Genomic DNA, 16,214 nt, shown 5'->3' on the forward strand with positions numbered 1-16,214 from the left:
GATGACGTGGAAGGCTTTTTGGGACGCGATAACTTAGGTATCAATCAAAGAGCCGTGTCAAAGGATTGTGCGAATTTCTCGTTGACTCACGATCATCTCGTTTACTTGCAGGAGGATTTGGAGCCAAATTATGCCAGCAAATGGGCTATTCCGAGTTCGTCAAATATGCAATTAACTAATTACATTAACCTACTAAATCAATCTTTACATGTACCTTATAGCAGCAGAATCATAAAGGAGTGGCGCCAAACAGACACAAGAGTTTACCAAAATCAAATTTACTAACAATTAACCATTTGAGTTATATTTAATTACCTGTCCAAATAAACATGTATAATATCTTTTATCAGCGTTTAACTACGATTTTGTTAGGGTGCAGGGAATCAGAATAATTACAATAGGAAAGTTAGCTCATCCAGAGAATTCATTTAAGTCTAGGTTTGCAATGGAAAGACCAATTAAATTTTGAAACTCAACGCCTCGATCAGAACCAAGAGGGTTACCAAGACTGAAAACATTGCACAGAGAAATGATGATTTTTACAGAAACTAAACTTTATGCAAGTTTTGGGATTGATTTCGTTTAAGACCGTGTTTATTATCACGATTCCAAAAATTCATCCCATTTAGTACCATAGAGCCTGACAGAATGGCTTTTTAAGTTCGAATCCACGTCTGAAAACAGTGAATGATAAATGAACGTATGGGAATGATGATTTTTGAAGAAATGAAACTTTACGCATTTTGTGAATAATTTCGTTGAAGACCATGATTCTTATAGGAATTCAAAAAAAAAGCGGGGTTCGTACCATAGAGCCTGAAAATATCGGTTTAAAAGTTCAAACCCAAGTTTGAAAACAGTGCCCACAGGAATGACGATTTTTACAGAAACGAAACCTTACGCAAATTTTGTGCATGATTTTATTTAAGAATATGTTTCTTATCACGATTCCAAAATTTGAGCCCATTTTGTACCATGAAGCCTGAAAAAATTACTTTTAAATTTCGAACCCAAGTCTGAAAACAGTGCCCATAGCAATGATAATTTTTACAGAAACGAAACTTAATGCAGATTTTCGGAATGATTTCGTTTGGGACCATGCTTCTCATCAAGATTCCGAAATTTCAGCCCGTTTGGTACCATGGAGCCTGACAAATTTACTTTTAATGTTCGAACCCAAGTCTGAAAACAGTGCCCACAGGAATGATAATTTTAATAGAAACAAAACTTTATGCATTTTTTGTGACTGATTTCGTTTAAGACCATGTTTATTATCACGTTTCCAAAATTTTCTCAATTTGGTACCATAGAGCATGACAAAATGACTATTAAAGTTCAAACCAAAGTCTGAAAACAGTGTATATAGGAATGATCATTTTTTCAGAAATTAAACTTTATGGAGTTTTTGTGACTGATTTCGTTCAAGACCATGATTGTTATCAGGATTACAAAAAAAGCGGGGTTCGTACCATAAAGCCTGAAAAAATCGCTTTTAAACTTCAAACCCAAGTTTGAAAACAGTGCCCACAGGAATGACGATTTTTACAGAAACGAAACTTTATGCAACTTTTTGCATGATTTTATTTAAGAATATGTTTCTTATCACGATTCCAAAATTTTAGCCCATTTGGTACCATGAAGCCTGAAAAAATTACTTTTAAATTTCGAACCCAAGTCTGAAAACAGTGCATATAGGAATGATGATTTTTACAGAAATGAAACTTTTTGGAGTTTTTGTGACCGATGGCGTTCAAGACCATGATTCTTATTAGGATTCGAAAAAAAAGCGGGGTTGGTACCAATGAGCCTGAAAAAATGGCTTTAAAAGTTCGAACCCACGTTTGAAAACAGTGCCCACAGAAACGATTATTTTTACATAAACTGAACTTTATGCAACTCTTGGGATTGATTTAGTTTAAGACAATGTATATTATCACGATTCTCAAATTTCAGCCAATTTGGTACCGAACATGACAAAATCGTTTTTAAAGTTCGAACCCGCGAGATTTGAGTTGTGCGAGTTTGCGCGACATGCACCAGATTTGGTAGGCCTGCTGACCATTCAACCGGAGATAGGGACAACTGCCCAGCTTACATAGCTGCCCTCAAGAAGGACCTAGCTACAATAGACTATGGAGTGTAATATACAAGAACACAAGTGCTTAACTATCGATGACTATACTCCCATGAAGAACTGTCTGCGAATAATGTATATGAACGCCAGAAGTATACGAAACAAGTTTGACGAAATTGAGGAAAAGGTCAGAAGATTGTGCGATACTGTTCATGTTCTTGTCATCACTGAAACGTGGCTTGATGTCGGAGAAGAAAAGTTCTTTTGGTTAAATGGTTTTTACAGTGCTTTTTCTTCTCGCCCAAATGAAGGAGGAGGAGGTGTGGCCATATATGTTCTGGATTCTATGAAGTGCTCTATCATTGAAAATTTTTCCAACGAAAATTCATTTTTAGGTATTAGTGTTTGCAGCAGTAATAGGAAACCAGTCAACATTTATGCAATTTATCGAAAACCTAACCCAAACAACATGCACGATTTCCTAACACATTTTGAAAAAATACTGAACAAAAGCAGACAAGATACATTAATACTCGGAGATTTCAACATTGACACTTCCATAAACACACCTTCTTCTTTAAATTTTATCAACACCTTATCAACATACAATTTCTCAATGCAAAATAAATCATATCCCACGAGAGTCACTGATACAAGCAGCACTATTATAGATCACGTTATATCAAACAGACAAAAGATTTTAACAACCATATCGAATATAGATGACCCGCTTAGTGACCACAATATACTAATTGTTGACTTTAAGAATAATTTAAAAAAATGGTTTAATAATAGAACTAAACCACGCTTTACTAAACCTATCATCAACAGTATGGCGGTAAAATCTTATATTGCGACTAACAAATTTGCTATCAACTCAACTAAACCTGAAGACGGTTACAAAGATTTTAATGATTATGTCAAAAATGCATTAAAAGCAGGTAAAACTACACCCAACGTAAAAACAGGAAGGCGGCAACATCTAAATACACCTTGGTTTGATTCTAAACTTAATTTTTTAATCAAGGAACGAAACCAGCTTCACAAGCAGTGGAAACAAGACCCAGGTAATATTACTCTTGCAATACGTAAAAATAAACTAAGAAACATGATAACTAATTATAGGAGAAGTCTGAAAAACAAATATTACATCAATAGCTTTCAACAAAGCCTAACTAACCCAAGAAAAACTTGGAAAACCATTAACTCAATTCTGTCTAATCGTGTACATAAACCCACCAACACAATTGAATCTCTCATCGTAAATAATTGTGAAATTAGGGAGCCCCGTGAAATAGCGTTGGCTTTTAATGAGTTTTTCCTGTCAGTTGGAGAAAAATTGGCAGCTGCCATTCCATCATTCCCGGATGACTGTAATGCAATATATGTACAACCAAAGGCACGACAATCCTTATATATGACTAGGACGAATAAGGATGAGGTAATAAAGGTCATCTCGAAACTTAGGTCGAATGCAGCGGCAGGAATAGATGGAGTAACACCGTGCATTCTTAAAACCTGTAAAGAAGAACTAGCGGGGCACCTAACCCAACTTATCAACTTCTCCATAGGCTCGGGAATATTTCCAAACCAGTTAAAGCTAACAAAAATTATACCAATTTTTAAAGAAGACTGCAAGAAGTGTATTTCTAACTATCGTCCAATATCGATTTTATCGGTATTTTCAAAGGTGTTCGAGTCAATTATCAAAGATAGACTGATAAAATACATCTCTAGCAACGATATCCTAACACCACAGCAATATGGCTTTCGGAAAAACTCCAATACCCAATGTGCCACCTTCGATTTCATTTCTAACATTCAGCAGTACATAGACCAGGGCGAATATGTGGCAGCTATATTTATAGATCTGAAAAAGCCTTTGATACGGTAGATCATGAAATACTTCTACAAAAAATGGAACATTTGGGAATAGTCGGGAAATCTTTAAATTTGCTCCGAAGTTACCTAGCTGATAGATTTTGCCTTGTCGATAACGGAGGGAACCTAAGCGACGTTGGAAAAATCACATGTGGAGTGCCACAGGGCTCGATTCTTGGACCTCTACTTTTCTTACTATACATCAATGATATAACTAAATGTGGCATCTCGGGAAAACTTCAACTTTACGCTGATGATACTGTGATTTACTACCATTGTAAAAATCTGAAGGAACTTGAAGCTTTAATGAATAAAGATCTCGCAAAGCTGGCTAAATGGCTTCGATTAAACAAATTAAGCCTCAATGTTAAAAAAAAACCATTACCTTACTTTCGGAAAAAAAGATAACATGGGTATGAATATCATTCTTGGAAATGAAAAGCTACAACATGTTCAAGTAACGAAATATTTGGGGTTACTCATAGACTCTAACCTCTCGTGGAACTCCCATGTTGAGAATGTAAAATCCAAAATTTCCCCGATAACCGGTGTACTTTATCGACTCCAAGGTGTGCTCCCCACATCTTTACTGCGTGCAACATATTATGCAATGATCCACTCCCACCTGAGTTATCTAGTTAGCGGTGCTGCCAAGGTTTGTTGTCTATGTGAGGATGTTGTGTCGGCGCTCTTTATTGGCAGCAGACACATGTCAGCGCTATATTGGCGGCAGACACATGCCTGAACGGATGACGAACCTCGTGCTGGCACAGTTGGTCTAAATAACAAATGTAGATCCTAGGAAATAAATTGTACAGCGCCCTTGAGGTGATTTTTCACAAAAACGGCGCTCTACAAATTATCCAATTATTATTATTATTATTATCTGGGGAACCATTACCAAAAAAAAAGTTCCGAAATACAAGTAATTCAAAATAGAGCCATACGTAATATATATAAAATGTGCAATGGGATACACATGTCAAAGATATATACTCACAGACACAAATACTTCCTTTTACAGTCCTGCCAAAGTATAACATCACAACTGCCATTCTACAAATAATTCAACACTCCTCACACACCAACACTAAACCAGTCTTTAATTCTGACATACACCAGCACAAAACACAATCACAAAATCAAATACATTTATCATCATCTACTTACACGACCAAATTTGGAATTAACTCCTTACAATACATTGCACACAAACAATATAACGCATTACCTAGTAATTTAAAACTTCCGGCAACTAACAAAAAACATTGACAAAAGCTCTTAAAAGATATTTCCTTAGCAGTTTCATTAATGACTAACAATCTTTCTCTGGTACTTCATAATAACACCTGCGTTTATTTATTTTAATGTATTTTATTTATTTGCCTTGTCCTTTCTAATGTTGTCTTTCCCGAAATGAGTTTTATAAACTCATTGGGAATAGTACATTATTACTTTGTTATCATTTTGTAATGTATTATCTTGTAATAATATAAAAAAATAAATAAAACCCAAGTCTGAAAACAGTGCCCAGAGAAATGATGATTTTTACAGAAACTAAACTTTATGCAAGTTTTGGGATTGATTTCGTTTAAGACCATGTTTATTATCACGATTCCAAAAAAAAGCAGGGTTGGTAGTTGGTACCATAGAGCCCGAAAAAATGGCTTTAAAAAATCGAACCCAAATCGGAAAACCGTGCCCACAGGAATGATGATTTTTACAGAAACGAAACTTTTTGCAACTTTTGTGACTGATTTTATTTAAGAATATGTTTCTTATCACGATTCCGAAATTTGAGCCCATTTGGTACCATGGAGCCTGACAAAATTACTTTTAAAGTTCGAACCTAAGTCTGAAAACAGTGCCCGCAGGAATGACAATTTTTAGAGAAACGAAACTTTATGCATTTTTTGTGACTGATTTCGTTTAAGACCATGATTATTATCACTATTCCAAAATTTCAGCCCACTTTGTACCATTGAACCTGACTTAATGGCTTTTAAAGTCGAACCCACGTCTGAAAACAGTGCATATAGGAATGATGATTTTTGCAGAAATGAAACTTATGGAGTTTTGTGACCGATTTAGTTCAAGACCATGATTCTTATAGGAATTCAAAAAAAAAGTGGGGTTAGTACCATAGAGCCCGAAAAAATCGCTTTAAAAGTTCGAACCCAAGTTTGAAAACAGTGCCCACAGGAATGAAGATTTTTACAGAAACGAAACCTTATGCATTTTTGTGACTTATTTCGTTTTAGACCATGTTTATTATCACGTTTCCAAAATTTCAGCCCATTTGGTACCATAGAACCTGACAAAATGGCTTTTCAAGTTCGAACCCAAGTCTGAAAACAGTGCCCATAGGAATGATCAGTTTTACAGAAACGAAACTTTATGCAACTTTTGTGATTGATTTCGTTTAAGACCACGATTCTTATCACGATTCCAAAAAAAAGCGGGGTTGGTAACCATAGAACCCGAAAAAATGGCTTTAAAAAATCGAACCCAAGTCTGAAAACAGTGCCCACAGGAATTATGATTTTTACAGAAACGAAACTTTATGCAACTTTTGTGACTGATTTTATTTAAGACCATGTTTCTTATCACGATTCCAAAATTTCAGCCCATTTGGTACCATAGAGCCTGACAGAATGGCTTTTTAAGTTCGAACCCAAGTCGGAAAACAGTTCATATAGGAATGATGATTTTTGCAGAAACGATTTCTTGAAGTCTTGATTTTTTTCTCGTAAGAGTGATGATTTTCTCAAAAATGCTTCTTTATGCAAATTTCGATATTGATTTCGCTTCAGACAAAGATTCTTAGTATTATTTCAGTCCATTCAGTGCTATATTATATCCTGAGAAACGACTTTAAACGTTCGAACCCAAGTCTTGCATTTGTGCCCGTTAGAATGATGATTTTCCCAAAAAAGCTTCTTTATGCAGATTTTGAAAAGATTCCGCTTAAGACAGTGATTCTTTGTACGATTCCAAAATTTTAATTTGTTCAGTATCATAGATCCGCAGAAAATGACTAACAGTTCAAATCCAAGGTACAATTATTGAAAGAAAAAAGTTTTTCTTGGCAATGCTATTTTATGCAGATGTTGATATTGATTCCGCTTCAGACAATGATTTTTAGTACGATTCCAAAATTTCAATCCGTTCTTACGCTTATGCAAAGTTAGAAAGATGTTTTTATTGACAATGCTAATTTTTGCAGATTTCGATATTGATTTCGTTTCAGACAAATATTCTTAGTGCGATTCCAAAATTGCAATCCGTTAAGCGCCATAGAACGTCAGAAAACGACTCTTAAAGATCGAACCCAAGTCTTACGCTTAAGCAAAGTAAGAAAGATGTTTTAATTGACAATGCTATTTTATGCAGATTTCGATGTTGATTTCGTTTCAAATAGTGATTCTTTGTAAAAATCCAAAATATCAGTCTGTTCGGCGCCATAAAACCGGAAAAAACGACTTTCAAAGTTCGAACCCAAACCTTACATTTGTGACTGTTAGAATGATGATTTTCTCGCAAATACTTCTTTACAAAGATTTTTGTTGTAATCTTCTGTGTTTATTAAATTAAAATATAACACTTTTAATAACTGGTTTTATTGACGATGTACGTATTACATGAAAGATGACAGCAGTGTACAGAGCATAGAGGAAAAAAACAAAAGAAAACCAAATGGGTTGCCACACACAACATGTTGCCAACTTTTAAACTAACATTATTATTATAGAAAATAATGTATTACATTGTATGTTTTAAATTTATTGATTTTGCTTTAGACAGTGATTCTTAGTAGCATTCCAAAATTTCAGTCGGTTCAGCGTCACAGAACGTGAGAAAACGGCACTTAAAGATCGAACCCAAGTCTTACGCTTATGCAAAGTAAAAAAGATGTTTTTATTGACAATGCTTTTAAAGGCAGATTTTGATGTTGATTTCGTTTCAGACAAAGATTCTTAGTACAATTCCGAAATTGCAGTCCGTTAAGCGCCACAGAACGTCAGAAAACGACTCTTAAAGATCGAACCAAAGTCTTACCCTTATGCAAAGTAAGAAAGATGTTTTTATTGACAATGCTTTTAAATGCAGATTTTGATGTTGATTTCGTTTCAGACAAAGATTCTTAGTACGATTCCGAAATTGCAGTCCGTTAAGCGCCACAGAACGTCAGAAAACGACTCTTAAAAATCGAACCCAAGTCTTACGCTTATGCAAAGTAAGAAAGATGTTTTTATCGACAATGCTTTTAAATGCAGATTTTGATGTTGATTTCGTTTCAGACAAAGATTCTTAGTACGATTCCGAAATTGCAGTCCGTTAAGCGCCACAGAACGTCAGAAAACGACTCTTAAAGATCGAACCCAAGTCTTACGCTTATGCAAAGTAAGAAAGATGTTTTTATCGACAATGCTTTTAAATGCAGATTTTGATGTTGATTTCGTTTCAGACAAAGATTCTTAGTACGATTCCGAAATTGCAGTCCGTTAAGCGCCACAGAACGTCAGAAAACGACTCTTAAAGATCGAACCCAAGTCTTACGCTTATGCAAAGTAAGAAAGATGTTTTGATTGACAATGCTATTCTATGCAGATTTCGATGTTCATTTCGTTTCAGATAGTGATTCTTGGTACAAATCCAAAATATCAGTCTGATCGGCGATATAGAACCGGAAAAAATGACTTTCAAAGTTCGAACCCAAGTCTTGCATTTGTGCCTGTAAGAATGATGATTTTCTCGCAAATGCTTCTTTACGAAGATTTTGATATTGATTTCGCTTAAGACCGTGAGTCTTTGTAGGATTCCAAAATTTCATTCCGTTCAGCTCCATAGAACGTGAGAAAACGAATATTAGTCTTTATAAGTCTTTCGACTATACAAAGTAAGAAAGATTTTTTTATTGACAATGCTATTTTATGCAGATTTCGATTTTGATTTCGTTTCAGACAAATATTCTTAGTACGATTCCAAAATTTCAGTCCGTTCAGTGCTATAGATCCTGAGAAAACGACTTTAAAGTTTTGATCCCAAGTCTTGCGTTTGTGCCCGTTAGAATAATGATTTTTCCAAAAAAGCTTCTTTATGCTGATTTTGAAATTGATTTTGTTTCAGACCGTGATTCTTAGTGCGATTGCAAGGCGCTTATTTATTGCGCCCTGAAATTTTTGTACAGACCAGCTGCATTAAAGAGTAGTGTACCACTCCACCACTGCACAAGCAACATCTTCTGCATGAGCAATAGTGATGAATGTATGAGGAATTATAATATTTTCAGGTCGTAACTCTGGAACTTTTATCTTTATTTAAAATAAGTTTTATTTAAGTAGGTTTCCTATGCGTAAAGACAAAGTTTAAAAAAAACATGTTACTCAAATACACATCTGCCGGCCCTATGCAAGTCGCAAGTTCGCCCAACTGATGAATTTAACAACCCGTCCTTAGTCTCCTTCAACGGAAGGTTTCTTCCAAACATGCCATTCATTAATGATTGGTGTAACTCAAATACAACTTTTCTGCCCAGGGTCTTGCAGCAAACGGGGTTGCTTACCGACCGTGGGACGGCGGGCTAAGACTAGATAATGAGATAGAGTCTACGACAACTTTACTTTTGGCAGGGGAAAGTTCAAGACCATTACTATTTAACCACGCCAAGAGTTTTCTAAGAGCGTTGTTAATTGCTGATGCTGCGATGAAAAGATTGGCGGATATTTTGTAAAACGTTAAGTCGTCAGCATATTGGAGTACGTTGCACATGAAATTAATAGATTTTTCCAGATCGTATGTAAATATTATACAGTATCGGGCTTAAGACAGACCCTTGCGGGAATCCTTTGAATGTTTGTCTTATGTGGGGAGAGGATTCGGATCCATCTACAAAAACAGTTCTCTCTGAGAGCAAATTGATAATGAATTGAACTAATTTAGGAGGAATACCAATCGCCAGTAACTTTTCTTTAAGAATGGGTATATTTACATTGTCGTATGCTCCACAGATGTCTAAAAATACTGCAACACATTATTCGTTTTTAGATAACGCTAATTTGACATCTGTAACAAGAGAAGAAAGGTTGTCAAGGGTACTTTTACCCTTTCTAAATCCAAACTGGGAAGGGGGAAGAATATGATTTTTCTCTACAAACCAGTCTAATCTGTTCTTAATCATTCTTTCAGCTACTTTGCAAAGTGTTGAAGAGAGAGCAATCAGTCTGTAACTTGAGCCTAGACTTGGATCTTTGGTACTTTTGCAAATGGGTATGATTTTTTGAATTTTCCAGTCCGGGTTTTCATTGGTTGTTCTCTGATATGAACTATGCCAGGATAAATAATCCTAGTGAAACCATTCCTAAAAATTCTATCTTTGTCATTGTTTTTTTTATTTATTTATTTATCACGGAAAGGATCAAAAGTTTTTTTTTAATCAATCATTAGGTATATAGTTAGCCAAAATATTACGAAATAAAAAACAACATATTATAATATATTTACTCGCCTTGGCTCTTCTTGCGTCATCTTCCCCCTCTCCTGCTTATTCTGTCTCTTTTTGGCTCTTCTTATCTCTTCCTTGACTTTTCTTGCTTCTTCTTCTGTGCACGTAAGTGGGGTAGGAAAAAAGGAACCCCTTAAAAGCTTCACTAGGTACATTCTTCAAGATAAACAAATTTACCAGTAAACAAAAATGCGGTGTCATCCATGTATTCGACATAACTTTCTTACTGTCTTTTTTTACTATTTATCTGTTAACGCTTCGAATGCTATCCGAGTTCAGTGCCTACAACCTTTTCTTACCAACCGTATTTGTGAGTCCTGCAAACTGAAATTAGTAACACTCCGTGGCACCCTGTGCTAAATCAAGTGGGCCAATGGTTGAACACGCTGTCCCAGACCGCGAGAGCTTGGGGACATAATTATGTAAGCATAATTGTCAAGCAATAAGAAGTATCAGCATAGTGTCTTTGGGGATTTGTTAAGGAAACAAATGAAAGAAGTTGTGCGGTCACAGCGTTTATTTAAGTCAGTGCAGTTGTGAGATGCTCGTGAAATGGATGTAGATCGAGGGTGAATTCCTCGGACTGAAGATTGACACCGCGTCGGTGGATATTTTCATCGGAGAATCCTCCATGTTAAAGATCAACACCAAATGTAAGCGGCGATTACATTGGTGGGGTGGTCGAGGGGATAAAGTAGGTGGCTCAACACTGCGTTGGTGGAGACCGGATTAGTAGATGTGTTCAGCACTGAGGATGACGTTGAGTCTTCCAGGTACTCCAGTGTGAAGCAGGGTAGCCGAAGGCATAATTGACCTGGTAGACAGATGGGCGGGAGATGCAGGCCGGTGAAGATGTCACAGGGCCAAGGCACGTGGGGAGGGATCCAAGCCAGGCCAGGGATGATATCCAAGGAAAAGGCGCTAATGTAATCCCGCAGAGTCCATGATTATCCGTAGCCTCTCCTTTAAGGTTCGTGCAATTCCGGTCGCAGTGGGTCTGTGGCCTTTAGGACGCGGGGGGCCGACCAAGGCGACTGACCGATGAGTCTAACAATGTTTACAGAACTAGGACTGAATGGATTCGCTGGCCTGATGAGACACCGCAGCCTACCAGCACCAAGCGCCACTCCTGAGGCACTCTCCTCAGTCAAGACCACGCCCTACTTAGTTGTTTTTAATTGCTTATTTTTGAATTTTCTTGTATCTCGTAAAGTTCATTGTGTTCACGTAATTGTTGTTTAATTTTAGATTATCTGATATTTCTTAAAAAATTGCTCCATTCAAATAATTACTGTTTAATTTTATGAATTTTCAGACGTACTTGTATTTACAAAAAAATCATTATATTCACATATCTTTCGTACAATCAATGTAGATATATGTACACAAATGGAACGTGTAGGATTTCACTAACCTCCCCACATCCTGGAATAAAAAAAAATACAGTGTGTGGCAAGCCTACACACGACGGAAGTGAAACTTTTAGTATTCTTCTCTCTCTCTTTTCATTTCATTCTCTCTTTTTTTCTGTCTATTGACATAAATATTTATAAGTAGCATGTGATAAAAAAAAATTAAAAGTTATAAAAATATGAGATTCGAACCCGGGTCCTGCATAACGAGTGTCGAACGCTCTGCCTCTAGACCGCGAGGAGAGGTATCTCGCGCGACGAGAACTGCGTATACAACGTGTACTCCTCAATTGACTTGTTCCGTGCAAATTTTCGTTTTCAAACACGGCAAATGAATAATATCACATAACGTCTTGTTAACGCTTTATATAGGGTCGAATCGTAGATATATCGGCAGTGTGAAGTCATATCTGTCGTTTTTCAAAATATTTCCGTATATTTGTCTGTTTTGGAAAAGATCTATCGTGTTTTAACAGTCTCATACCCGTGTGGAGTCTGAATTTGAAAAACATTTCTAAATTTTGATAAACTCACTTACGGCTGTGTTTTTTACTAAAAAAACTTGTCACGCACGTCTGCGAGGGTAATTAGTCGCGTTATCGGCCTTGATTAGTAATTTTAATGATTCAAAATAAAAATAATTAATCAAAATACCGAGCGACTCTACCGGCTCGATTTGTAAGCTATATTTCGACCAAAATATCATATAGTCAAAATATCTAAGTCGCAGCACGAGAGCATTTTATCACTTTTCCTCGTATTAAAAAAATCACAAAAAGAAAAAAAAAATTTGTTAAAGCGGGGACCGAACCCTGGTTCTTCACGACGACAGTCGGGCGCTCTGCCTCTAGACCGCGAAGCTGAGTTTGGAGAGTGACCTAAACTAGGTATATAATATTAGCTAGGCTCCTATAGCGAAATGATCACGGTTTTTCGTGACGGTCATGAGTCGGTTTTACTCCGGTCCTCGAAATTGCATGACGCGCGTGAAGAAGTTTCACTTCAAAAATATTATTAATTTACAAAAGTGAAATACGAGTGTCTTATCTTGGTGGGATAAAACACTCTGTGTCCTATCGACTTCACAACTTCACAATTCAGAAACAACAACAAAACTTTAACTTAATTTTTACGATTTTTAACACAATGCAAAATCAAATGTCACAAAATCATTGTAAAGCTTTCACTAAAACACACTTTCTTTTGACACATTTTAAAGACATTAGGTCAGAAGAACCATTGTTGGAAAAATAATTACTCTGGAGGGAACAAAACATATCATGTCAAACAATTAAATTAAAGTTTTTTTTAAAAGACAAAGTTGTTTGACCATTTGGGTCCAGAAGTTGCAAAACCTGCTCTTGAAATTTTGATAAATTCACAAGTATTTTAAAATCATTGAACGTAGTTATAATATTAATATTTTTAGCTAAATATCAAAATAGTACTGAAATTAATTTTAAATTCAAGTTGTTCCTCTTCAGTACTCAGTCCTTCTGCAATTTTCTTCCAAGTAGTCTATCTACTGCTTTCTCGTAATATGAAGGGTGTAATGTATGTAAATAAAATGACAATGTTCATACATGCGTGCCCTATAGACTAAAAAAACTACTCAACTAAGTTTGTTCTTATTGGTGCCTAGAGAGTGGCTTGATGGTAGAAGGAGTCAGGGACGCCCGGTGAAGACTTAACATATTATCTCTGAATGAGATAGGTAGTTGAATTAAAGTGGATGTAATGTAGTTTATTAATAGTAACAATGTGGTATACAATAGTAAAATCAAGGCTACCCAAAGAAGAATTAACACATTATCTCCGCATTGGAATGAGGTACATAATCGAAACAGCGACAATGTGGATTTCATGGATACTACATGATGTGAACAGTAGAAGAAGTCGAGGACACACGAGAAAGACATGGCACTATCAAATGAAACAAATACTAGAATTCACAAACTCAAAACTTTACTCCAAACCATTCATAACCCAGAGCAACGTCGGGTACACGTCAGCTTGTCAAAATTAAAATATAAGTAAATAAAAATGTTGGAAAATAACGCAAATAATTTTGGTAACAACTTTATTCCTAAATTAGTTAGTTACAATTAAACATTGTACATATACCTATATCCTATTAAAAAATAAAGACTAATTGAACAAAAATGTTCTATGACTAGAAACATAATAATAATTAATTTGTCGCAAAAATTTCATCAAGTATCAATTTTTTTCTATAAGGTTCTTTTGCCAGTCTACAAAACTAAAGTCAGGGAATAATATTTTAATCTCCCTCTCAGCTGACTCCTTTGAATCTGAAAAATGTTAAGTTAAAAATGGTATTTAATTTGAAGAAAACAATTAAGTACATTGTAAAACTTTAGGTATCAAAGACACAGCCGGTTGTAGGCTATAAAAACCAAAATGTCTGTGAAGTTTTGAATTCATATAGACAATATATAAATTATTAGAAATGGTATTTAATTTGACGAAAACAATTAAGTACATATTAAGTTATTTAAGTAGTTACATAGAAATGGTATTTAATTTGATGAAAACAATTAAGTACATAGTTAAATTTTAGGTATCAAGGATAGCGCCGGTTATAAGGTTGTACGCTATAAAATCCAAAGTTTTGAATTTAGATAGACAATAAATATTTAATGGTAGTTTTTATATTAAGTATTAGTTTCTAACTCTCTATATTGCAAGGGAAGCGAGTATTTCTTGTATGATGATTCAGTATATCATTCTTTTTATATTCGGAGTTAACCCTAAGTAACACTAAATGTTTATGGCGTAACCTCTTGTTCGCCAGCCTATCCTTAAGGATACTATTAAAAATCACTTCTCTGAATATAACTTGCTGTTCTGGGGAAACTATTTATGGTAGATTTTTTTTTTTTTTTTTTTTTTATTAACGACAATTATATAAACACATTATCTGGTAAGGTGGCACAATATGAGAAAAAATCATTTTGCAAAAAAACAAGTTATTAAGTTATTGGCACACAGCGAAAATTTTGCATCGGTAATCAAGAAGTTAAAATCTCGACGAATCGAAATCAGCTTGAAGTTTCCTAAATATTTTGAATATTAGTATTCAGTACCTACTGAATTGAGAAATCGATAATAAATATTATTCTAAATTTGAGTATGGCAATAAAATGGCATACACACCTGAGCCGTGAGCAGCATTTCTTGTGTCAGAGAGCCCATACATTCCCCTTATTGAATTTGGGTCAGAATGAATAGCTTTAAACACTTTAGTGGGGCCAAGAAGGGTTCGCCACTTCTGGATTGCATTTTCACTGGCTAATATGGAAGCGTCTACAGGCCCACTGAAAAAACCATATAATGAAATAGACAGAGATGGGCAAAATGGGTACCCAAAACCATTTGAAATGCAAAATGGAAATGGTTTTTAGAAAAGCATTTAAAATGCAAAATGGAAAATACCCATTTTGCATTTCCATTTGAAATGGATTTATTTGAAATAAAGCACATCTCTGGAAATAGACCACAATTATATTTGGTAATTATTTCCCTAACCGTCGCCCTTCTAGGCGTAGATTAATGAAATTACACTTTGTTTCAACAGTGATTACAAGAAACAAATATTTACATGCACAAAATAGATTATTAGCTTGGGTTAATTACGTAATTTATATGTATTTAGATCGAAACGAAACATTTGCAAATGTCACTCTACACATTACATCCAGGATGGCGGCAAGGGGATCATTTTATACGGTCAATTCTGAACTTTGATTGAAAAACTGGAAATAATTAATTAACATCTTTGACCGTCTATCCCGACGTACATTGTTGTTTCTTGTAGTAATTAAATTGAAACGAAATATAATTTCCATAACGTGTCCCTTTTAAAAGTGTGGCGATTAAGGAATTCTTTACCTTATATTTATATTTCAATGTGATATTGAGTCATTGTCGTGGGTTATTGTACAAAAAACTTTATTTTGCACGAATATTAAACATTTTTTACCTGCAAATGAATGTTATAAGTCGGTCAAAAAAGAACCTTTCTTTGTGTTCGCTATAAAACATCTCAGCTTGTTCTTTTTTGAAAGAAATTTTCTTACTTTCCACGAACATAAAACCCCGTTTCACAATAAGTTTCTTTACGTTTTCGGTAGCCAGGGGATTTTTAACTAAGTGGGGCTTTAAAAGTGAAAGAGTAAACTCCATTGAGTTTAACATATTCGCTTAGGTTGTGTAAGAAGCGAACTAAACTTATAACACAGCATTATTTTGGAATTTCGCAATAATGAAACAGTTTGAATACGATTGTAGCGGATTGTATTTAGTCATTATTTAGTAGTGC

At 35.2% G+C, this 16,214-nt stretch overlaps 1 protein-coding gene across 1 annotated transcript; it reads right to left on the reverse strand.

The window, feature by feature from the left end:
* Positions 1-13,949: 13,949 nt before the first annotated feature.
* Positions 13,950-16,214, reverse strand: LOC149421035 (nucleoside diphosphate kinase 6, mitochondrial-like). The gene is made up of 3 exons (XM_089635345.1): positions 15,876-16,214; positions 15,050-15,210; positions 13,950-14,184 (listed from the first exon to the last, which is right to left on the reverse strand). The coding sequence occupies exons 1-3, from the start codon at positions 16,088-16,090 to the stop codon at positions 14,093-14,095; spliced, it is 468 nt and encodes a 155-aa protein (XP_089491471.1). The 5' UTR covers positions 16,091-16,214; the 3' UTR covers positions 13,950-14,092.

The sequence above is a fragment of the Hesperophylax consimilis genome, chromosome 9 (assembly GCF_061612785.1).
Source record: "Hesperophylax consimilis isolate HC1 chromosome 9, BYU_Hcon_1.0, whole genome shotgun sequence".
Lineage (NCBI taxonomy): Eukaryota > Metazoa > Arthropoda > Insecta > Trichoptera > Limnephilidae > Hesperophylax > Hesperophylax consimilis.

Excerpts from the sequence above, each read along its gene's own strand:
- LOC149421035 (XM_089635345.1), bottom strand. The coding sequence starts at position 16,090 with ATGTTAAACTCAATGGAGTTTACTCTTTCACTTTTAAAGCCCCACTTA. Across the intron at positions 15,211-15,875 it reads CTTATAACATTCATTTGCAG|TGGGCCTGTAGACGCTTCCA; the intron begins GTAAAAAATGTT and ends TGGTTTTTTCAG. Across the intron at positions 14,185-15,049 it reads AAATGCTGCTCACGGCTCAG|ATTCAAAGGAGTCAGCTGAG; the intron begins GTGTGTATGCCA and ends AACATTTTTCAG.